Source organism: Trematomus bernacchii, unplaced genomic scaffold, assembly GCF_902827165.1.
Source record: "Trematomus bernacchii unplaced genomic scaffold, fTreBer1.1, whole genome shotgun sequence".
Lineage (NCBI taxonomy): Eukaryota > Metazoa > Chordata > Actinopteri > Perciformes > Nototheniidae > Trematomus > Trematomus bernacchii.
This window is the reverse complement of record NW_022988007.1, coordinates 912,007-937,677: the sequence shown is the minus strand read 5'-3', so window position 1 is coordinate 937,677 and position 25,671 is coordinate 912,007. Positions and strand designations below refer to the sequence as shown.

Sequence of the window (25,671 nt, the reverse complement as noted above, 5' to 3'; positions counted from 1 at the left end):
TTTTAAGAACATTTGACAGCCAAAGCATGCTGCTGCTCCATCATATAATGAGAGAGAACACATGAGAGGAAATGGAAGGAAGTTGTCACTCCTCCTCTCCTGACATTAATGGCTGGTACTGGCCGTTAGCAGCAGTAGAGAGCACTGCCATGGCTACCTGTGTGGAAACCAAGTCATTAGGGACTTTGTCTCCTCCCATCACATGTCTCTGTCCCTGCCATCATAAACATGTTTACTGACACCCCCATAAAAAAACGACTTATTTATTCTACAAAACTAAAACTGAAGCCTGAGTTTCCTTTGTGAAAATCGTGTAAACCAAAGGCTTTTCATTTTGTAATACACTGGCTCATTCACGGCATATGTCGAAGCAATGAAAGGTGTCAAATTATCTAACCATTTAGATTTTCTTGCAAAGCTTAATGTCATTTAACTGCACTGACTAATGATACTCCAGATATTCTCATACATGTAATACTAACCTGCTGGCTGTCATGATTCTGTAGTCCATTAGGGACTGATGGTGCACCGAGGGGAGGAGAAACACAGCTACAGAGGATTGAGTGTTTGAGAACGCCCTGAACAGTGAGTTAGCATCATCTCAAAGAAAAACATGCACGTACAATGTGGTCCTTAAATACATGGTCGAGATTTTGATCTGTGAAAAATGAGTTGGATGCTCTCCATCTGCGTGGCGACGGCCCTGCTGGCTCTCTGTAGGGGACAACACACTGAGCATGAAGGTAGGCCTCTATACGCAGATTAACATGCATTTGTTGTACAGAACATAGCATCTATGGGAAATTAACGCTAATTGTTTTGCCTGCTTTCATTTGTTTTTAAGATGTTTAATGTCACAGATTTAGGCTTGTGTTATTCTTAAAGAGCAACTCTAAATCCTTGCAATTAAAAACGCAAAATCTGACGTTATTATGCAGACTTACAAGGAAACTCAGCAGTAAGATTTACATGTTTTTTTTATTCTAGGAAATAGCCTGTCTGCATCTGGCTATCGTCTTTGTACTTATAATGAGACAAGGAATGTGAGTTTACTGGTGATGCACGCGGTCCCCTATACTGTGACGAAGCCTTGTGGGGGCTGGCTCCACTGGAAGACATGTACAGTCACACTTTACAGGATGACCCATGAGACTGAGACCAGGACAGTGAAGCAGCAGGTGACCCGATGCTGCCCCGGCCACGTACAAGTGGGTCGATACTGTGCCCTGTGTGAGTACTGTCATCAGATTACAAAAGAGCAAAAAACGTTGTTAAATTCCAAGTATCTTCATTTAATAAAATGTGATAATATAGCATCACACTCTCTAGATAGACAAGTGATGACCTTTCAGCGCGTGGTGCTGTGTGCAAGACGCCAGATGGAGGCACAGAAATTGCAGTGCTCCAAATATCGGGCTGCTAATATATGGCCTGTAACATGTTATTTCCTCTGAATGAAGCTGTAAACAGGAGTGATGAGTTCACTGCCAAGCCAGGATCCTGTCCAACTGCAGATGGAGTGTATAACAGATCTGAGGGCTGTGAGTGGGACATTGACTGCCCGGGCTGGCAAAAATGCTGTCAGAGTCGTTACGTCTGCAGTGATCCTGCAAGTTAGTTGATATTTTTCATTATTCGTTTTTCAAGAATGCTTTAGGGTTTTTTTTTTTTTTCACAGATTTGAGTTTGAATGATAAATTAGAAAAAAACTGTTGCACTTTATAAAACAAGTATTTTTAGGTATATGTCCCAATTATCAGGGGATAAACCCCTGACCCCCCTATACCAAAGAAATAGCCCTGTAGGGTGTATGATTAATAATTGAAAAGAAACTTCTCTGTGACCCAACATTTGTTTGTATTTCCCCCCAAACTTCTATCTTAAAACCAGGGCAGAATGCAAACATTACTTCATATAGGGACGTTACAAACATGATAAAGGGTTTTGTTCATTTTCTTTTTGCTGGAGAAAAGGAAGTCTGATATTATTTACAGAGCAGAGTCTTTTTGAAATGTCTTATCCAGCTTTTGACTGCACTTGGATCCTTTAGGCACTGACATATGAACAAACTGTTGTGCACTCTTCTTTGTTTGGCCTACATGGTGTCAGTAAATTGAGGTTTATTACAAAGTTGTGGAAGTCTTTTTTTTTTTTTTAAAGTGATACATACAAAATTCCTACAGTAATTAATAATTTTCTTACATTCCACTATTGTAGATCCTAATTGAGAACATATGTTTTCTTAATGATTTGAGTGAACTGACCTTTTGAACTTAACTTACAGACTCAACATATTATTCTGATAATGGAGGCTATCGGTTTAATGCAACAGTGACAGTGAAGACAGATTACCAGCCTCTGATGTCCACTGACAGAGGACTTCTGGATCACACACGATTGCTCCAGGCGATGGTAATACCGCTGCTAATAACACTGCTTTAACTGCAGCTGTTGGTTCTGCTGCTGCTTATCTGCTGCCAAGAACGCCAGCCAGATACTAATACTTGTTCTACCAATTCTGATTATTAGAACACGACAAAGACTCAAATATATATAAAGGCGTCTACACTGAAAAACTGAAACGTTGACTTTAATTAAATGTATTATGTCAACTGATTTGAAGTTGAAAGCAATAATATTAAGTTTAAATGAAAAATATAAGGTTCAACTTAATATTATTGCTTTCAACAAACCTAATAGAGTTGTGTGAAATCTTTTGAAATAATACATTTAATTAAAGTCAACGTTTCAGTTCTTTCAGTGTACCCCTTAGTTTTGAGTCATTTTTCTTTACAAAATAAATAATGTTACCCAGATTATATTTTGTATCTCTACCACTAACAGGTGACTGGAGCACTGCAGTCTGACGTTACAGTTTATTACCTCAGCTCACAGCCTGTGCATCCCTTCAGAACGGCCACCTCTATACTGATTGCCTGCAACTTGACTCTTTCACTGCACACTGTCACGTCGGAGCTGCATCTTCTCCTCAAACACATACAGGAAGTGTCATCTGTAACTGTGGAAGGTGAGGGCGCAGCAGCAGCAAATCTCAGTGACGATACTCCAGGCTTTTTTTCCTTTGCTTCAGAGAAATTACATTCTTGTTGAGTTGTGAGAGTGATTCATGTTGCAGAGAACACGGTGTTCAGGAAAGAATGACTCAGTCGCACCACAGTTTGCTTCTCCCACCACTTCCATTTGAGTGACAGTCATCTTTCCTGCTACAGCGGAAAATAACACTAGAGCGAGTGCACACACACACACACACACACACACACACACACACACACACACACACACACACACACACACACACACACACACGCACACACACACACACACACACACACACACACACACACACACACACACACAACCCCACGCACACTTTTCATGCTTGATACATTTGCACAAAAGACACAACAGCAAGCTTGTCATAACATCAAACATATGAGAGGACAAGGGAATCAATTCAAGTACATTGACAAAACTGAAATGTTGACTTGAATAAAATGTATTATGCCAAGATTTCACATAACTGTATAAGTTTAAATACAAAATATTAGGTACAACTTAATATTATTTCTTTCAACTAACCTAAATCAGTTATGTGAAATTTGTTGACATAATACATGTAATTAAAGTCAACGTTGTGAAGCAGTATTCTTAAATGAAACCTTTACAATAGATTTTCTAAAACAATATACTGTATGTGTTCATATTGCACAGTTTAAATGTAGTTCCTCTTAAGACTCTTATTTAAAATGCAGTGTAACATGTTTGTGTGTGTTTGTAATGCAGATGTGGATGAGTGTGCACTGTCTGCTCTGCGTGGGTGCTCCCCCCACTCCGACTGTAACAACACAGTGGGCTCCTACCTCTGTTCCTGCCACCAAGGATATGTAGATGTGGACCCCAGTAACCCTGGAGCCCATTGCACAGGTTAGACTGTGTGTGTGTTGCATACAATACACATATATATCTACTTATCTACAGCAATCCATTGATAAGATTCATAACACCCCAACAGCATTCACTTGTTACTTTTTTATCCCACAAAACCCTCCCCTTATATCATACATGTCCCATTACTTTGATACCAGTTACTATGTTTTGTAAAGTGATTTTAACTCCAAAGCCAGACATTATGGTTACATCCTTAGTATTGCAAATACAGATGTTGGTACATTATTATTTGTTGGTTTATTCTTTGTTGTATTTCAAATGTATAATAATACTTTTGAGAGAAAAACTCCTAATATAACCTACAAATTGTACAGATAATATATAGAGATAAATCCCCAAAAATATTGAATCAAAAAAGTAATACATTATGATGTTAAATAATTAAATAATTATGCTTAAATTGAGTATCAAGCATTCCATATAATGTTACAAAAAGCCACATAAACTGCTGCATTATAATGCGCAAATCCTGATATAAATGTTGTTATGGTACTTAAATCATTCAGACATTTCCAAAATAAAGTAAAAAGAAAAGTAGTTTATTTCTGTCTTTACTACAACAAGCATTTTATTTTACTCAGTTATCTTTGATTGTTGGCCAGTTTTAATGTGTTAGGGATAATCAGTAAATAAATCAGCTTAATTATTATGTTTTACCTCAAATTCAAAGGAGTTAGAGAAAAATCCAACAACCTCCACCAAGAGGGTGGGTGAGCTTCTGTGGCCTGAGGCGAAATCTGCCTGTGAAGCACACACAACTTCAGCCTCAGATCAGGGGCGCCGTAAGGGGGTGAAAAGTTAGGACGATTCTAAGGGCCCGTGACTGACAGGGGCCCAAACAATTTTAGAACATTAAGAAAAAAAGTAACCAATGTGATATCTTTTCATGGGGCCCAAAATCCCTGGTGGCACCCCTGCCTCAGATACACCCCCCCATCCCCAGTGGAGATTTACAGTGTGATTATTTTCCATATTCTTTGCTAATGTATTCATATAGCTAATTGAGTAAGATATTTATTCTGTGCCTGTGCAATGGCTAAGGATGTTTGTTAACGATTTGATAATTAATGATTAGCTAGAGCTAAGTTTTTTCGTTGGTGATTTTGAGTACGATTCTTGTATTTTTGTGGGCTTATGTTTTCTAGGCTCTAGCTTTATATTCTGATCAGGGTCACATCATGTGGAAAGGTCCTTAGATTCTCTTGCTGAAAGGTGTGACACAGGAAAGAAGGCACATCCAGGAAAAAAACACTATCAAGAAATGTGTCATCAAATACAGAAATCCTGTGCTAGGGTAGAATCATAATACGCAGGTCATTTTTCAAATGTGGTAGATACACAATAGGAGGACACAACATGTGCCAAAGTACTTCCTCAAGCCACTGGAAACTGCTGAACAAGGGAATTCATGTTACATTTAATGTGGGAACATTCTGTCATCACCACTGATGCATTCAAGTCCACCATCAGAAGCTTAGATCAACTTGTCTCTTTTCTCCCCAGCTGTCAGGGTGGAGACCACTCCAGAGCCCTGTCTTACCTCTGTTCCACCCATGAACACAACCACAATCTCAGCTTCCAACAGCACCCAGGAGCGTGTGAGGAACATCACTGAGGGTTCCTTCAGCTCCACAGGGACCAGCATGCCTACAGCTCCGAGTAATACAAGCACCGTCGCTTTTAATTCATCAAACGCCCCGCAGTGGACAAGTTCTGCACCTTATAGCAGCCTGAGATCAACTGTAGAGTCCCCGCTGCCAACAACCACATGCTGTAAGAAAGGTTTTTTATCTCGAGTTGTGTTAACATCAAAACTCGATTTACTTGATTAAGTCAAAAACATTTAACTTCAAATGCATTGATAAGACATCCAGTTTTATGTGTTGCATGTCATTAATTACATCTGTTGTTCAAATTGATCCTTTAGCTGTAGGAAACATTTTGTTTGATATTTTGGAGAATAGGCTTATTCGCTTTCTTCTCAGAGTAAAATAAGAAGTAACACAATGTAACTCTCGGCCAAGAGGAAATAATTGTATTTCACAATAAATGTCAAATTATTCCTTTAACCACAATGACTGAATGTAACGATACATATCCCCCCCCCCCCCCTCTCCACCTCCACCTTCCAGATCCTGCCAATATCACCAGCGTATGGGCAGCTGATGTCACTGGAACCTCCTTTCGTGTCCACTGGTCCAGCCAGTTTCAGACAAACCAGACGTACCAGGTGGTCCTAAGCAAAAGGTCAGAGGTCATTCATTCAGGAGTCACCAGTCAGACCATGATGGAGGTGAGGGATCTGCAGCCTGGGGTTCTCTACACAGTGGCTGTCACACCCAGCTCCTGCCAACAAGGAATCACCTTAGATATATCAGTCAAGACTGGTAAGAACTGTGCACCAAAAAGAAATAGACTGTTCCAGTAGCTTTGACTTTTGGATCTTTTTTTTTAATCATTTACAGTAATGTCATAAAGCTGCAGTTAGGGCATAAAATAGCTGTGTGGTGGGAGTTCACAACTTAGACGCAACCACTGGTTACTAACTGGGCATAACGGCCCCTACACACGGCGGCGTGCGTTGAAGCTTGCCGGCGGGCGTGTCTGAAGCTCGACCAACAACCAATCACATGAATCTCCCGCCCCGGACACACAAGCATGCGGTTTGATTGGCTAGAGCTACTGGCATATGATTTGATTGGCTGACGCTTCCGTCGAAGCTTCAAAAGTAGAACATTGCTCTACTTTTGAAGCGAGCAACGCGAGCAAAGCAAAGCTTTGCTCCCACAATGCAGTTCGGCAAAGCGTGACGTCACCCCATTCAAAGTGAATGGGCAGAAGCGTTGAAGCTTCAACGCACGCAGCCGTGTGTAGGGGCCGTAATACTGTCACAGGGAACGGCAAGCAGGTGGACTTAAATGTAGAAACTGAAGGGTGTAAATAACCAAAGACAATCTGCAATGAAGAAGTAAAGCTGACAACAGATAAACACAAAACTAAGGGGGCAGGCAACGCAATATGAAAAGCAGCAAAACAATACAGGGAACAAATCGGACGGCAGTTGGAACACAGGCAAAACAACACGACGCAAAACATCGACAACGAACCATAAGACTTGGGGATATACACACAGAAACTAATCATAACGATACAATACGGCTGGGGGGCAGGCAAAACACAAGGGCAGCAGAATGATTAGACACAGGTGAATAGAATCAGGGGGAAACAATCACAAAAAGGCGGGAAACAGAAAGAGAGGAAGTGAAACTAGACAAGACACTAGGAGAGTGTCATAATAAAACAGCAAACAGATAATACAACAACCAAAATCAGGTCCAATGCAGTACTAATGCGATAACATTTCCCTGTAATGACTAATGTGTGGATAACAAAAGAAAATAAGTTTTGAAGCATTAGGCCTAGGGCTGGTGAAAGTGCTGACAGTAATGTGTGTACCAAGTAAGTCCTTTCTTTCTTTGTAGATGCTCAGAAACTCGAAGCCACAACACGACTTACCAACATCGAGTTCTCTGCTGACCTGCAGAACGGCAGCAGCCAGGCCTACCAAAACCTCACTGAGAGTATCACACAGGAGGTAGGTGTGTTACGAGTATTATCCAGGGACAGCTTGTAATCTTTGAATACACTGGAAACATGAACATTACCATGAATTTCCATAGTTCAATTAACAATTTGTATTGTTTCATCCTCTCTTCCTGTGGGGCTGATGACTTTATCTCCTACAGATCTACCAGTCTCTGTCTCCAGAGATGAAGGCCATGGTGGATTCAGGCCAGATGAGAATCGAGATCACAAGCTTTTCCCAGGGGAGTGTGGTCGTCCACTTTACAATCACCCTCGCCCCCAGTGAAAGCCAAGACATCGCTAATGTGTCCACAGCTCTGCAGCACTCCCTGATGAATAGCACCAAATATACAGTGGATAAAAACAACACAAGCACAAATGGTATGTCATCTTTATAATCTCTTATTAACTCTTTCTGAAAGACAAAGGCATTGACTTGAAAATTGACGGAATACCAAAATGGAGTTCTTTTGTGGAAATTGTAGGATTCAACACTTTTGGATCCTACCCCATACCAGGGCCTTATAGACAACCTATGTCGTATCAAAAAACAACAGAGGTGGAAGAAGTATTCAGATGCTTTACTTGATTAAGAGTAACCATACAATATTGTAAAAAAACAAGTAAAAGTCCTGATTTCAAAATTGCACCCAAGTAAAAGTACAAAAGTATTATTATGATTAATATTATTATCATTATTAAATATTATTATTATTATTATTATTATTATTATTATTATTATTATTATTATTATTATTATTATTATTATTATTATTATTATTATTATTATTATTATATTATTATTGTTACTACATAATCTTTCTGCATCAAGTAGAATTTTACTGTTGGAGACAAGCACATTTCTCATTGTCTATTTTTAAAATATTTAAATAATTTGACTCTTTTGTGACTTAAAGAGTTAGTCCACTAGTTACATTTTTAGAAATGCATTTTGTCAAAATGAGCTAAAACTGTTTAATAAATGTACTGATAAATAAATAAATGTAGTGAAATAAAGTTACATTATTTCCCTTTTAAATGTAATGGAGTAGAAGTTTAAAGTCGCATTACATGGAAATACTCAAGTAAAGTACAAGTACAAACTAATTGTAATGCATGTCTTTTTTATAGATTTTAATGAGTGTACCATGGGAGAAAATGACTGTTCCCTGTTGGCTACATGTACAAACACCTGGGCCTCCTACACATGTGTCTGCTTGGATGGATTAGACAACAACCCAGAGAGGCCTGGCCGAGCCTGTCACGGTACGCTCCCATAGTGTGGTAGTGGGAAAGATTCATTTTGCAACGATTATAATATATATTTAGTACCGACAGAATATCTTTGCAATTTGTAACCTTTGTGTAACCAGGTTTTTTTTTTTTGTGCAGCAATCACAACCACTACTGCCCCTACTACCACCCCTACTTCAACAACAACCACTGCTACCGCCCCTCCAACAACCATTAATCCTCCAACGGCCACCATTACTACTCCCACAACCACCATTCCAACTACCACTGCTCCAACAACCATTACTGCTCCAACACCCGCCATCACTGCCCTAACAACCACTACTACTGCTAATATATACACCACTGCTGCTCCAACGCCCACCATTACTACTCCCACAATCACAACTTTTGCCCCTGCAACAACCATTACTGCTCCTACAACCACTACTACTGCTAATATAACCACCACTGCTGCTCATACAACCACCATTACTGCCGCTGCAATCACCAATACTGCCCCAATATCCACCATGTCTTCTTCTGCAACCACCACTACAGCACCAACAACCATTACCATAACAACCCCTACTACTGCCCCTGTAATCACCCCTAGTGCTACTGCAATCCCCACTACTGCCCCAACAACTGCCCGTACAACAACACTTACTGCTGCTACAACCACCCCTAATGCCCTAACAACCATCATGACTGCCCCTGTAATCACCACTTCTGCAAAGATATCCATGACATCTACCCCTTCAACCGGTGTTACCAACCCCACTTCCACCATTACAGCTCCTCCATCCACTACTACGACCCTGAGAACTGCCCCCAGTGCCTCTCCTCTGGGGGAAATCTCAGTCCAGTGCAGGGTTGCTGCAATAACGGTGACAGTTTCCAGGGCTTTTCTCCTGAGCAACAAGATCAGGGAGAGCAGCCTGTACCTGGGCCTGCCTGAATGTGGCGTCAACGGAGGCAATGCCCTGCACGCCCAGCTGACCGTGGCTTGGAATGAGTGTGGCACCAGGCTTGTGCATGTGAGTTTTTTTAAGTGTTGCATGTAATCAGTGGTGTAAAGTAACAAAGTAGATCTACTCAAGTACTGTACTTAAGTACAACTTTGAGATACTTGTATTTTACTTGAGTATTTCAATTTGTTGCTACTTTGTACTTCTACCCCACTACAATTCAGGGGTAAATCATGTACTTTTGCTCCACTACATTTATTTAAAACCTTTAGTTACTTTGCAGATTTTGATTAATAATGTCAATTATAAACAACACTTAAAAAAGGAGTAGTTACACCTGGAGTAAATTCACCTGCAGTATATAAGTAATTAAAAGTACATTAACATTTACCATATTTGATAACACATTAATGAATCAATAATTATAATCAAAACATATCATATATATTAATTCTGAAAATGGCCAATCTGCAGAATGAGCACTTTTACTTTTGGTACTTCAATTACATTTTGATGCTAATACTTTTGTACTTTTACTTGAGTAACATTTTGAATGCAGGACTTTTACTTGTAAATGACTACACTGTGGTATTTCTACTTTTACTTAAGTACAAGACCTGAGTACTTCCTTCACCTCTGAATTTAAGAAGCTTTTGCATTTTCCTATGCTCCTTATTTTGTAAAACTGAAGAGATTGACTCTGAAAATAACCCACACTGCTTGCAACATCTGGTTCTTCAGAATGAAACGTACTACACGGCATCTGTAACCCTGTTCAACACCATGGACATGTACACATCAGACAGTGGGACAGTGGAGAATCCCAAGATACGGCTGGAGGTTCCCATCGTGTGCTCCTACATGAAGAGCATGCTCATCTCTGCTGACTTCGGCTCTATGGGGTACGCTTCACTTGCTGTCATTCTTTATTACTTATTGTACCAAAGCAGCTGAAGCAGTTGGCCCTTTTGTTACCACCTGAGAGTTGGATGAGAAGATGAATACCAGTCTTGATGAAGGAACTGACAGTATTATGTAATTGGAGCCAGCAGATGGTTAGCTTAGCTTAGCATACAGACTGGGAACAGGGGATAATACTGTAGCTCGCCTGACTCTTGATAAACCATCAAACAAATGTAGCCTCTCAGCACCTCTAAAGCTCTTAAAGTAACCAGTGCTCATTAGTGACATCCTGGAGCCCTAACAGCAAATGCAAATGTCTACACGTTTTGTGAATTTAAAAAAACAAAATTGCATGTTAATTAGTGAGCTTTAGAGGTTTTGGTAAAACTGAAAAAACTGAAACCATGACTTTTAATTCAATATATTATGTCAACAAATTTCACATAACTATTAGTTTAGTTATTTAAACTTAAAAGCATTGCTTTCAACTAACCTAATACAGTGTGAAATTCGTTGACTTAATAGATTTAATTCAACGTTTCGGTTTTTTAAGTGCAGTTTCATTTATGTATTTAAGAAAAAGCTCTTCTTTAAAACGATTTTGAATTGTGCCCTGTTTATTTATGGCTGTAGACCTATATTTTATTTCTTACCCTTTTCCAGGTATGACATGATCAAAGATATCACCATCACGGGCTCGGGGGAGTTCCAGGTGACGGTGCAGCTGATGAACGGCACCATGCCTCTGCCCCACAACTACAGCCTGTCCTCTGAGGAGGCGGTGGTGGTGGAGGTCAGCCTCAACACCTCCTCACAGCAGATTAAAGTAGTCATCAACAAATGCTGGGCCACCCCCACCCTACACCCTGTGGACATCTCCAGCCACATCTTCCTGGAGAACAGGTCTGCTCCTCCCACTGCACTATCCTATTCTGTTTCTATCAGTATTTCAGATAGCTATTCTCTCCCTTTTATTGAATCTAATACATTTTATTACTAATATTGTAACTGCTCATCATTGGTATCACCACTACTTCAGAGACTCTTAGGGTCAGGTCTCACATGAGGTTAGATTATGAGCATAAGGGGAGCTGACAGATTTCTAACATTTACTGTATTTATAGATTTTTGTTTTAAAATACGTAAATGTTTTGGGTTCAAGTTCAATCTAATGTTCTAAATATTAATGTTAAACAATATTGTCTTTAGTGTAACAGTTACATTTAAATATGAAATCTAATTGGTAAATATAATCTTAAAACTAAATCTAAAGTGAAATCTAAACATGAAATTGAAATTTTAAATCTAAACACTGAATCTAAGCAACACATTTAAATCTTGAATCTACATCTTAATATTACATCTCAATTTACATTTGAATCAGTCTTGTGATTAGTGTGAGGTTTCCAGGAGTGAAATAGTCCAACATGTAACCCCTGTCAAACCATCATGCCGTTATTATACATCGGCTTTTCTCCTTAAACAAGATACAAAATGTTCAGCAGAGAGAGACTGTTTCCACCCTTTAAGCTAAGCTAAGCTAAGCTAAGCTAAGCTAAACTAAGCTAAGCTAACCCCTTCTGGCTGCAGCTCCATGTTCCATAACATACATGAGATCTTCTCTTCATGTTCACTATGGTTACGTGTAGTTATACCCAATCAGTTTGAACCAACAGATACATTTGTGCTCACAGAAACTCAGCATGTGATGATGTGATGATAAGGAGACACATTTCTGTTCCCCCCAAATTCTAATTAAACTTAATTCAATTGCAACATTTCAAGAAAAAGAAAAAAAAGAATATAAATACGTTATGGTCATTGTAAAGAACACAGTGAATTAATTTGTGCTACTTCTGGTCGGTGCAGTTTAAAAGAAAACAACACAAAACAACTAAAGCAAACGAACAACAGCAGTCAAACCTGCAGGTTTCAGACAAATCTTTACAATAAGAAAATGACACTGAAGCGGTGCCACTATCTTTCTGAAAGACCCTGAAGTAAAAACTATATTTTATAGTGACAACAATGACAATGACAATGACAATGACAATGACAATGACACGTCACAGCAGCTTAGTGAGAAAGTCTCCTGTATTTTTAGCTTTAAAAGATAATTCAGTTTTAGTTGAGCTGTATATTGTTTGGGATTGTCATTTAATAATCTTGTATTGCAATTCAGACGCAGACAAAAAAAAGCAGAAAAATAATTGCTTGAGTTCCTTGTCCCTGTCTCCACAGCTGCTCCCTGAACACATACACCACGGTGTTGATGAATGGGAACTCCAGCACATCCCGAGTGTCCGTGCAGATATTCTCCTTCATCGACCTGGACGTGATCTACTTGCACTGCCAGGTCCAGATCTGTGTGGAGACTGGGTCTGGTTCCTGTGTGCCTGTGGGTTCATGCTATTCAAACTCAGATACGGCCTTGCAGCTTCTACAGAGTGGATGATTCTAGAATAACACAGTGCCCTTGCTGCTCCTGTTTTCTTGCAGGACTGTCAACAAAGAACCGCTCAGTCTTCAAACACAATTGGAACAGCATTCGGTTCCTTCGGGCCTCTGCTGAGGTCAGATGAAGGTCAGTATTCTAACACAGAAAAACCAATTGTGGTTCTGTTAGAAAATACACATTTTTGTTGATACATTTTAGATCAAATGGGATTTAATTCCATCCAGCAAGTAAAACACTACAGCTTCTAGTCTGTCTGCAAAATCCATTATAAACGGTCTCTCTTCTCATTTTTCAAATGTGAAAATCTAGCTGTTCAGTTATGGCAGTGGCAGGCGAAGGTAGCGGGATGGAAAACACACATTTCTTCATTATTATCCGCTATTTGGGATTGTGCTGTTATAAGAGCCGTATGAAAGTCCCATTATTTCTAATCATCTCTTTACCAATTTGATGTTTAGAGTAACGTTTTTTTTCCAACTTGTTTCTCCATTCCACTGTATGTTTAATGATTTCTAATGCTCCAACACATTTTCTTCCAGAGTCCTTGGAGGAGGAATCTGACACTCTTCATCTAGTTGGGCTCTCCTGCCTGGGGATCGGCGTGTCGCTCTTCTTCATCATGGGTTTCGTCTGCCTGTTCTACTACCAGAGGAACCGCATCGGACACTACAACTTCAGCGCCAAACCCAAGCAGGAGAACTTCACCTACCTTGTCTTTAACACCTAGATGTGCATCAGCACCAACAGCTGAACACCCCTGCATTAGAAAACATAAACTCTTGCAGCAGCAGACACATTTGGTAAGGCTTTAGAGCGCAGCGGCCACCGGGGGGCACTGTTGCACCACATTAGTTCTCACCAAACATTGCAAATCTTTGCACATTAAACAATAAATTAAGCACAAATGAGTTTTATATATATTTCCACCCCAGTCTATATATATTTTAAATATTTAAGTGATACTAGTTGCATGGGATTGAATGTCAAATATAGAGACTATAAATATTGTATGTATATTTAACATTATAGAATAAATAGGTTGCACATCTTGAATGGTAAAAGTGAAGTCTTGAAAGATTTAAGCTGCATTTCGCCTTCAGCTGAGACAAATATGTTCCCAGAAGATATTTATAATTCTGGGAATACACATTTCACTGTATGGTTGACATGCACATTTGTAATGTGAGAACTTTGTAGATGGTATCACAAATCTTTGTTTAAGTGTATTCAAATGTACTTAAAATATATCATCTGCAATAATTGTGAAGCACAGTTATCACTTTATTTTATTTATTTAGAGAATATTTATTATTCTACACTTACAGTTTTTGTATTTGTAAGTTTTGTGAATGAAATATTTATTTTATCTCACTTATAAAAACTCTCCTCTTGTGGTGCAACAATAAACATGTCCTGTATGAATGTGAGCTCTTGGGGGTGCTGTGTCACAGTTCTTCAGCTCGAGAAAAACAGGCTAAGATGGCTTCCTGCATGCACAAAGATAACATGTACACACTGTTTACAGTGTTGATATGAAATGACATTAAAAAGTTGCTGTCATAGCCAACATTTATCATCTTTTCTGACAGGACGGCGGGACGGAATGTGTCCTTTTCCTCTCTTAATCAGATCAGGGCTTTAGAAAAAAGATCTTAAGTAAGCCTTTCGCAGTTGAACAGATCTGAAGAGGAGGATCCAGCTTTCCCCCACATATCCCATAATCCCACATTGTTGACTGCAGGGTCAGTGACAGCTCCTGGATCAGCAGTGAGGGTCTGAATGTTAAACAGGAGAGGCTTTCTCTCTGAGAGGAGTCCCTGGAGACCTGCTGAAGGAGGCCTGAACCATCTGGAGGGTGCAGAAGCCCCGCCTCCTCATTAACCCATTCAGCCTCACTGTCTGAGACCTGGCAACACGTCTCCATGGCAACAGACCAGTGCAGGGATGGAGCGAGCGGGGACAAGCGATCAAAGAGTGGGAATCATTTCAGTTTAAAAGCATGGAATGAGATGCGTACCTCTAATTCAGTGACTGGATTCAGATGATGATGCATCGTTCTGTAGAGAAGACACTACAGGTGAAAGAGGACATATTTTAACTAATATAAATCACCCCTAAATGCTCTCCCTTTTACACAATTTCCACATTAATGTTTTACACGTTTCCTTAAATGTTCAGTTTAAATATGCAACTTAGGCAGTAACTTAGTAAATGTATTCTAATTGGCAACAGAACACCAATCTGAACATTTGCCAAGTTCCCAATTCTTGTTTTGTTGACATGATAAAGTCAAAGATACTGAGGGACTTTAATAAATATATCTTAATATCACTCTGTCTGCATAACAAATATTTCCCCTAATTATTTAACGAACAGAATAAACAAAGCTTTGAATGATATATGTGCACACGCCCCTCTAAAAACATTAAGAATACAGATTAGGAATGAAACTGTAAGGTTCTCTTCAAGGGCCATGTGGAGATGTCTATTTCAGAGTGAATTTAAAATGTCTACACATGCTGCAAAACATATACATATATTTCCCCATTCGATCCTTACTGGAAACAATTGTTAAATACACGACACAAAGAGAGATTCCATATTCATAGATGAGCCGTTGGGGACTGGGGGCGGGGGGGGTTGCTCTTGAGGAGAAATGTTTTTCCACTCTGTCCGTCTTTATTCCGGAAAGCAGCAGAGCCACATCCTCGGTAATGACTGCAACCTGATCTGTGTCTCCACCGTCTCCTCTGTCCTCCCTCTCCTCACATCCGTCTCATCCAGGTCAGAGCGCTCTGAGACTCTCATTCATCGTGTGTGTGTGTGTGTGTGTGTGTGTGTGTGTGTGTGTGTGTGTGTGTGTGTGTGTGTGTGTGTGTGTGTGTGTGTGTGTGTGTGTGTGGTGTGTGTGTGTGTGTGTGTGTGTGTGTGTGTGTGTGTGTGTGTGTGTGTGTGTGTGTGTGTGTGTGTGTCTGTGTGGCTTCTCTTACTCAGGTCATTACTAATTAAACACCCTTATTGTGTTTTAAATAGCGGTCCAGGCCCTTCCTCCACCACCTTTGTAGTGGATTGTAGTGAAATCTCAGTCACCTGCACCCCCCTTCTGTTTTTGAATCAAATAATTAATGCATTTCAGCGCTAAAATAAGTACTTAACAAATCTGAGGTACTTTAGTATTTCTATTTATAGGCACTTTGTCCTTCCTCTCTACTTCAGTTATACGTTTTACTACACACAATGTATTTGATTGTTATAGTTACTCAACAAAGATTTAGCAAACAAAATATTTGATGAGAATGTAATTAATTGTTATATATTCAAATAATGCTTTTGTGATATATTGTTTATATGATAACTGTGATTTAAAAAAATTATAATATTGATGTAATGCAAATAATAAACCTATGATAGCAGTGTGTAAATAATCTAGATTTCTTAGATTCATTGGTTACTGACTCATCATTAATTGTTTTTTTCAGATTCTCTATATTTTTTATGATTATACAGTTATCTAGATTTATTTTGGCAATGGTGATTGTGTAGTAAAAATGGTGTTTATGTTGTGTTGTTAATATAGAGACATGTTAATTTGCAGAAGTTTTTCTAAAATCTGGATAAATGACTACAAGACTATCGAGGTTACACAAGCAGTTCATGTAATTATTGTGTTCATTTTCCTTATGATCGGATCCATTTTATTTTTACAAGAAGTTACCAGAGCTTTAAACAAAGAGTTACCAAATAAGATAGGAGAGAGTGGGGTAAGTTGTGCCAGTGTGGAAGTTGACCCACCCCCTTTATCTAGGGAACTGTGCACATGTAACCATAAATTCAGGAAGCACCCATCATTTCTATTTGGCTGTGATGGAGAGAAGCACATGGTCAACTGGTAAATGTGTTTTTTTCACAATAAACCATGTTTGGCTTGTCAAAGTACATAATTACTGTTATGTCAAAGCTAAATTATCCAGGTCTGAAAATATGTATCATACATTTTGATTATTTAGCAAGGAGTAAAACCATGTGAATCATTTAGCTAAAGATTAGCATGAATGACTCAGCTAGACAGATTATTTCCAAACACATATAAGTGGCTGTCGGGCAAAGTGAGCCACATGCTGGGGGTAAACTGAGTCAATGGTTCAACTTAACCCCCCAAGAGGCACTGAAGTTAAGTTAAAGGGGACCTATCATGCAAAATGCACTTTTGTACGTCTTTTATACATGAATATGTGTCCCCGGTGTTCCAGGGAACTCACCAAGTGTCAGAAAACACAACCCTCTCTATTTTCCTCCATACCCAAATCTCTAAAAAAGGGGCTGCAACGGATCTGATAAAAACTGATCCAGATTTGAACACGTTACTGACGTCAGGACGGTGGCGCTACGGCTATTGGGCCAACTCTCCACCTATCAGGGGAATGTGGGGTTGGGCCACGGCCGGCCATTGCCGCACAAAAGCGCTGGAGACGCTGTAGTACATATGCCAGGCCTGTAAGTGGCGCTGTAGTCTGCCACAAAAGCAGCGAAGAAGTCTTCCCGCGCATGGTTACCATGGTTACCCTTCTGTTTATTCTCCGCTGTGGCTTTTTTTCTCCCTCCCCGAGGCAAGCGTTTGCTCCTCCTGCTTTAATTCAATGCAATCCCTCCCCATCGAGGCAAGCACTGGCTGCGTCTCAGGTCGACTATTTTCATTTCCTCGGTCCTCGGTCCTCGGTATCACTGGAAGTTGATTTGTCTGCGCCATCTTGAGTAGCGTCCCATGGCTCTTATTTCTGCCGGAGGAGCGAGGATCGAGGAGCGAGGAGCGATAATGGAGGAGCGATAACCGAGGAACCACCAGACCATCCTCCGGTGAAATCCTCAGATACTCGCTCCGCCCCCTTACTGTGTATCGCTCACTGATTGGACGATGCAGCGCATGCACTGATTTGATGCTTCTTGACATGAGAGCAGTTTCCCAGCGGAGTGAAGAAAACACATGAAACTCACGGGAGTCACTCCTCAGTGTATACTGTGTTTTGTTTCAATTAAGGCATCATTCAGTTACAAATATGTGATATATCTGAACAACAAAGTGGTCAAAAATTATTTTATTCAAAAAACATTTTCATGATCGCTTTTTCGTTTTACATTTTCATTTATTGTCATTTCCATTCAGTCAGTCATTAAGTGCTATTTAACATGTTAATTTGCTACATATCCACACAAACAAAGTGTGCAATCCAATGAATGTTAATCTAACTGGGTTTTGATAGATAATATATCTCTTTTTCTTCTCTCAATTATTTTATTTCTATTGTGCACTCTAATCAATATTAATCCAACTATTGTTCGTTTATACATTTTAAGAATGGCGTTTATCTTTTTTGAGAATGAGTTCTTATTTTATTTTATGTATTTGGGTCTACAACAGATGATACAAATGTTTGTGTCAGTAAATGTGTACTAACAGAGGCGGGGGTGTTTGTGAAAATAACGGGGACAGAGCTGGCTGCTGTCAGACGAACAGCTGTGCGGCGTCATCACAAACGGACGTCGCTTCATGTGACGCTCCGGAGGAAAGGACGTCCCATTGCTCTTAAAACTAATTTCCCTGCTTCTCGTGGTTTCCTTGCGTCTCTCCATGCTTCCCTGGTGGGAGGGACTAGTCGCAGGGAAACGACGCAAGTGAGGGACGCAAGGATTCCATTTAATCGACCTGAGATGCAGCCACTGTAATTCTCTCCGGTTAGTCCACCAGCAGATGACAAACACCCACCTCTCCGCCTCTTCCAAGGAACGAGGGGACCGTGCGGCAGAGTTTCAGTTAGGTTTTCTTTCTCCGGTCAAGATGTCCGTTAAAGTTGAAATATTCCGGACAAAATTAGAAAAGTGCCGGTCAAAGGTCTTCTTTGTTATTTATTGAGCTTTAAAACAAATGAATAACGACTCTATATAATAATAGGCTATAATAAAACACGGAGGACGGAGATCTATTTTTCTCCCCCTCTTCTGACTTGATCAGAGAGCACGCTCCCCTCTCCTGCAGGGGGGCGTGGTCAGCTGCAGCTCACAGAATCAGCCCCCTGCAAAAACAGGGCTGGAGAACAGCAAATAGAGCGAAATGAGGCATGGCTAAAATGCATGATCTGTTTGGTATTTTGAAAACAGAAACGTATAAATATATCTTATATAGGTATGGCCCTACAATATATCATTTAAATATAGCATGATAAGTCCACTTTAAATCTCAGTAGTATAAAATGGGATTTCCGAGTATTTTACACAACTGATTTGTATTTTATGTTTCAAACATTGTAGAAAGAACAACATTCCTGTCCCAAACAGCCGGAGAGAGAAGGGTTCAGCAGGTAAGGTGTGAGAGGTCACATGATCCAGAAGGTCAGCTAAGGGTGACTGGTCTTGTGTAGCTAAATACAGAATCTTGATAGAAGGAATTCTATTATTTTAGGTCTAGATCGGTTCAATCATTTTAAGGAACGCCAGCATCTTTCCTGCCGTACGCCTGAAGTAACATCTTTAGGAAGGGCTACAGCCTATAATAAAACTATGGGGAGGAGTTTTTTTGACAATAAAGTGATAGACAGATAAGAGACTAACCACATTTGATAACATGAATAACTATCAATGACTAGACTATAACAATCTGTACAGTACATTTACAACAGACTGGTACATGTGTTTACCTACCAGCTACATTTACAAGGATATCTATTTGGGGGGATTCTGATCTGGCTCTTTCATGTTGGTTTTACAGGCATTAATTCCCTCCAAACGTGATTTATATTGTTGCCGAGGTGTCAATACAGTGTGCAGACACCGAAACAGGTAGTGGTTACTCCCAGATGGCTCAATTTACCCCTTGAGTCGGATCAATTTACCCCTTAAGGTCCTTACACACCAAGCCGATTTTCGGCGTCGATAGATGTTGATAGATGTCGGGCCGTCGATGAGCGTCGTGTCGCCCTACTCAGATTGGTGTGTCTTGGTGTGTACTGTACCGTCGTGTCTTTTCGGCCGTGCCGACACCTTCCGCCGCCGATTCGACATGTTGAATCGGTAGGCTGTCGGCCAAAGGCCGTCGGAAAGAAATCACTCGGATTGGCTGTTCAGCTTAGCAAATCAGTGCATGAGAAGCGAAACGGAAGTGAGGGACCCAAACAAACTATTAAGAAGGCAAATCTGAGATTTCATTTAACTCCAGCTCTCGACACAGGTTCGGGAAAGCCCCATGAGCTTCTCGCTGTAGAGTGAAAATGGAACGCACACGCTATTTGTTGTTTGTTTATATCACGCAGTCTGTTCTTCTTCTCTCGGTGTATCACGCAGTCTGTCTTCCGGTTGTTGCCTCTTTTGAATGACGAATACACACTATCGCCGCCTGCTGGTAAGGAGAGTTATTGCCACTCACGCATGTGCAGTTCGTACGTGCAACTTGGCCGTCGGCTGAAGTCTTTGCGGTGTGTTCCAGTGCGACACATGGCCAAGATGCAGGAGACGTGAGGCGACGTGAAGCGACGCGAGGCGACGTGAGGCGACGCAAGGCGACGTGAGGCGACGTTCTGTCCGGACATGTTCTTTGGTGCTCTTTGGTGTTCTTTGGTGTCAGTTTGGAGTGTAAGGACCTTAACGGTAGGGACACACCAAGCTGTTGTGTCGCCTCGCGTCTCCTGCGTCTTGGCCATGTGTCGCACTGGAACACACCGCAAAGACTTCAGCCGACGGCCAAGTAGCACGTACGAACTGCGCATGCGTGAGTGGCAATAACTCTCCTTACCAGCAGGCGTCGATAGTGTGTATTCGTCATTCAAAAGAGGCAACAACCGGAAGACAGACTGCGTGATACACAGAGAGAAGAAGAACAGACTGCGTGATATAAACAAACAACAAATAGCGTGTGCGTTCCATTTTCACTCTGCAACGAAAACCTCATGGGGCTTTCCCGAACCTGTGTCGAGAGCTGGAGTTAAATGAAATCTCAGATTTGCCTTCTTAATAGTTTGTTTGGGTCCCTCACTTCCGTTTTGCTTCTCATGCATTGATTCGCTAGCTGAACAGCCAATCAGAGTGATTTATTTGACCGACAGTCTTTGGCCGATTGCCTACCGATTCGACATGTAGAATCGGTAGGTTTTCGGCCAAAAAGGTGTCGGCACGGCTGAAAAGACTCGACGGTGCGGGACACACCAATCTGAGTAGGGCGACAGGACGCTCATCGTCGGCCTGACATCCATCGACGGCCAAAATCGGCTTGGTGTGTCCAGGGCTTTAGACGTAGATCTGAGGATTGCTTACAATTTAGGATGAGTGGTCTTCTGCATGTTAAAGCTGCAGTAAAAGCACATTAATGTTACAAATGTTAGAATAGACCTTTCTCTGGGCTTTCTCTTTCCACCAACAAGTGCAAACAGTGTTACACAACAGTTCTCTCTCTCAGGGCAGTCATATTTTGCTCACCAATTTCCATTTATACCATCAAATTGGCTGACTTGCTGACTTCCTCTCCTGCAGTGCTTTTATAAAGATGACAGTCTCTCCATGAACAATTGAACTAATCCCAGAAATGCTTCAGCACCAATGCAAGCTGAAACAGTGAGCTCAACGCTGTTTGTGCACAGTGGGTGCTGACTGTGCTTGTGAGGAGATGTTAGTGCAATCATATCATTTGTCATTTACATTTCCTCTGAGGCTAACAGCAGTAATGAATGAAAGCCATAGGCTAATGAGGAGTTACATTAAAAGTGACAAGGAAGCTGAATGTGAAACCAGCTCCCTGGCCTTGTTTCCTGTATTGTGTCTTAATCTCCATTTCCCCTTATGTGCTGGACTGCAAGCCATAAATGAAATATGAGTCCCGCTTGTTTTAATGACGCACCCAAAAAGCTTGCCAAAATCACTTCCAAAAATACTGCATGTGCTTTTTTAAGGGAAGTAGGTAATCCATCACTCTGTCCTTTTTGTTGTTGACTTGGAGTGCAGAGAGGAGTGCATGGTTCAAGGTTCAAGGTTCTTTATTGTCAATCTGACATAGCTACAGAGTAATTATGCAGTTGAAAATCTTATGTCACAGGCTTCTCCAACAATGCAACATAATAACATAACATAATAACAATAAGAGCATGAGCAATACAAAAATAATAATAGTTATAAAAATGAAATAAAGTTATGATGTGGAATAGTGCAGTATGAGTCTATATACAAGTTATTGGAATGATATATATATTTTAGGTATTAGATACATACTACTGAGTAGCAGTTGAATGTTTGAAGTTGTTTCAACAGTTCTGTCCTGGTTTTTCTGCAGCAGGGATACATATGGAGGAACAAGCAGATTGGTTTTACAATGGAGGAGCTCTGGAGTTCCATTCTTGCCTCAGTGTTGTTAATGGATTACTTTAGGGTTAAGTATATAACCGCATAAGGTTTTGGTGCGGAAAAACACAGTATCCAAAAGTGTCAAGTCCTGAAAGATGGCACTGAATCTTTTGCGTATTCATTGATCAGATATTTTGAGTTATTGACCTTTTATTCCAGTTTGTGTGCGGCTGCTTGTGTTTAAACAACATTTAAAGAGCCCCGGAAAAGTTAAAGATACTACACTGTCGTGATGGTCAGTTGGGACCAGAAGGATCTAAATCATCATACAGAACCACAAGTATTCTCTTTTTTACTCTATGCGTTCTTCTTCCTTGCTGAAACCTATTACCCACAATGCTACACGATACTGACATTTCATACAGAGACATTTGTCTCTTATGCTAGTTTCAGATCTGTAGCTATAGGAAGCCTACAAAAGGTAGATTGTGGCCGTTTCTCAATGTCGAGTAAACCTGCTGCAGAGCCACTATTTCAAGTATACTACGTAATCGAGTGGCGCCGAAGGACTGTTTAAATGCATGTTAAATGCCCAGCATTCGGCGCCACTCGATGACGTAGTATACTTGAAATAGTGGCTCTGCAGCAGGTATACTCGACATTGAGAAACGGCCTCTGAGTGTATAGGCAATGCAAATGGCGGACTGAAGTGTATTAATAGTAAGCACATTTATTAATTTTTTCATGTAGAAAATCATGTTAAATAAATACATTAAGTATGATGGAAATATACCACAATAGTGGGTAATAGTGGTATTAAGGCCAATTCCACATTTCATCATTATTTAACCATCCCTTTTTGATGCATTTATCCCGAAGGTTTCACCTCTGCACTTTAACATAACTGTTAGAGCCAGTATTTTTGATTTATAAGAAAGGCCACCAAATTGTGACGTCTGTAGTCAACACACTATAAAGGACTACAATTCCCACAGCGCCTGCGCTAAAGCCACAGTGATGGGCAACCTGTTTGAGAGACGCCGCAGAGGAACAGTTTTTTACCGTACACGTACACCTACAAATCGTACAATTACCCATTATGAAGTTATATAAGCATTATTAAGAAAGAAAGAATACCTAAGTTGTTTATTATTTCATTTGAGTTATGCTTATTTCTTTTGAAAATTGTAAAGGCCTCTTTTCTTTGTTGAATGTGCAAAAGTTTGTTATTTTATTTTGAGCAAACACATCGCAACATCATCTAAACCAGGGGTCGGCAACCTTTTTGATATGAAGTGCCATTAAAAAAAAAAATTGTTATCAGCGTGCCAACGATCGAGAATTATCAACGGAGGGGGGGGGGGGGGGGGGGGGGGGGGGTGGGTTTGAGGAGCTTGACGCTGGTGAACTATCAACAGGAGGGCGGGGGGAGCCTCGCTGCGGGGAAGCAGTGTGTGTGTGTACCTGTCAGCACAACTTACATGATGCCGAATTTAACAAACACATTTAATTAAATTGGTTTAAACGGCATAATAATAAGGACGATCGTCCGTTCTGTGATTCTCCAGAACACACATGTTATGATATTAGGGTCAGGCAGAGTGAGATGAGATCGCTGTCCCTTTAAGAGAGAGAGAGAGAGAGGGGTGTGGCGTGTGCATGTGTGTGTGTGGATGGTAGAGCGACAGTGAGGGAGCGTGTGTGTGTATGTTTCTGGAAGTGAAACGAGGCAGCAGAAAAACAGAGGTCTGTGATGTATTTTGTGAAACAGAAGAACAGCTAAATAAATGCAACGGCCTCCCCAGAAGAGCTCGCCTCTCTCCAGTCATTTAAGCTAAAGTGGGTTATTGAACCTGAAGCTTGTTGCTTCTGCCCTCCTCGACTACGGTCTGGGAGCCGACAGGAAAGTTCAACACACAGATGGCCAGTCCGCCCCTTTGTAGCATATTATTTCAATGAGAGATGAGCAGATCGCCACTGGGCTTTCAACTAAAGACACAGCCACGCAAAAACTGCGGCATTTGTAAAGCTCCTTATGGGTACTGCAATTGGTACAGCCCTGCACCACGGAGGAAAGCGGCAGAAAGTCACCTGGAGTTAAACAGCGGGGCTGCGCTGCGTGCATGGCTTCCTTCTGCAGGTAACGGGGAGACGCGCTCTGGCGGCGGTCTCGTTCAGGATCCGAAAATACAATTTAAATATTTTGCACACTTATTCCACTTAATCCTAGTGTGCCACTGGTTACGGTGCCGCGTGCCAATGCTGGCACGCGTGCCAGGGGTTGCCGACCCCTGATCTAAACCATCGGAGGCCAAGCAACTCTTCAAAGTCATTTAAAGGAAAGAAAACGAGTTATAAGTGTCTGTTTAAGGCGTCTAATGGCTTGATAGAAAGACAAGGAAGGAAGCCACGACAATAACTGTTTAATAACTTAAAGGTCCCATGTCATGCTTTTCCGGTTATTACCCGTCCCCTTGTGTGTTATGAAGGTTTTATGCATGTAAACGGTCTGCAGAGTCAAAAACCCTCAAAATACACCCTGTAGCGAGTAAAACTCTAACACAGAAAATACCTCCCCAAAACGCCTCATTGGAGATTTCTCATTTTCCATTGTTTACTTCCTGGGTATCGCTACGTAGTGATACCCAGTAGCCACGCCCAGAGCTATTATATGGCCGCACCCTCTGCCAGCCTTTCACATAACAAAGCTTCCCAAAACCTTTCAGGATTCATGCCGGATATGTACAGCGTAGGGCACTGAAGAACGATGCTGTTCCTACTTTGTTTGGACCAGCGGGAGTTCGGGTACACAACCTGTAAGTATTCATTGTTGTTTGTGTATTTATGATGTTTAAAACAAACAAGGTATCTACCACGACTGTTTAAATGGGTAAACGTTTTTCGGACTACTACGTTGAAATGCTCTCCACAGACCCATGCTCACAGCGTTATAAACATTTTTCTTACTCAATATCAAGCCACACTTATTGTTTTTACTTCGGCTGTGAGTGTTTGTGTGTGCTCAGGATGAGTTTAGCTTGTTCTAGCTGTATCGCCAAGCCTGTCTGCTCCTCCAGCAGTGTGTGTGTGTGTGCGAGCAGTGCTAACTGGGCTAACTAAGTTGCTAGCGTTTCCATATATGAACTCCAATGTTAGCAGATTACATGTATCTCATAGCTGGAGAATGTCTGCAATCACACACGAAATCACTCCGGGTGATTTACCGTACGGTCA

At 40.8% G+C, this 25,671-nt stretch overlaps 1 protein-coding gene across 1 annotated transcript; it reads left to right on the top strand.

The window, feature by feature from the left end:
• The first annotated feature begins 503 nt into the window (after positions 1 to 503).
• umodl1 (uromodulin-like 1) lies at positions 504 to 14,643 on the top strand. Its single transcript, XM_034117271.1, has 17 exons — positions 504 to 743; positions 988 to 1,230; positions 1,461 to 1,613; positions 2,285 to 2,412; positions 2,845 to 3,028; positions 3,805 to 3,945; positions 5,473 to 5,742; positions 6,102 to 6,356; positions 7,452 to 7,564; positions 7,716 to 7,935; positions 8,686 to 8,820; positions 8,947 to 9,827; positions 10,500 to 10,660; positions 11,325 to 11,564; positions 12,903 to 13,059; positions 13,161 to 13,245; positions 13,659 to 14,643. The coding sequence occupies exons 1-17, from the start codon at positions 668 to 670 to the stop codon at positions 13,844 to 13,846; spliced, it is 3,630 nt and encodes a 1,209-aa protein (XP_033973162.1). The 5' UTR covers positions 504 to 667; the 3' UTR covers positions 13,847 to 14,643.
• Positions 14,644 to 25,671: the final 11,028 nt, after the last annotated feature.

Excerpts from the sequence above, each read along its gene's own strand:
- umodl1 (XM_034117271.1), top strand. The coding sequence starts at position 668 with ATGAGTTGGATGCTCTCCATCTGCGTGGCGACGGCCCTGCTGGCTCTC. Across the intron at positions 6,357-7,451 it reads AGATATATCAGTCAAGACTG|ATGCTCAGAAACTCGAAGCC; the intron begins GTAAGAACTGTG and ends CTTTCTTTGTAG. Across the intron at positions 10,661-11,324 it reads GCTGACTTCGGCTCTATGGG|GTATGACATGATCAAAGATA; the intron begins GTACGCTTCACT and ends ACCCTTTTCCAG.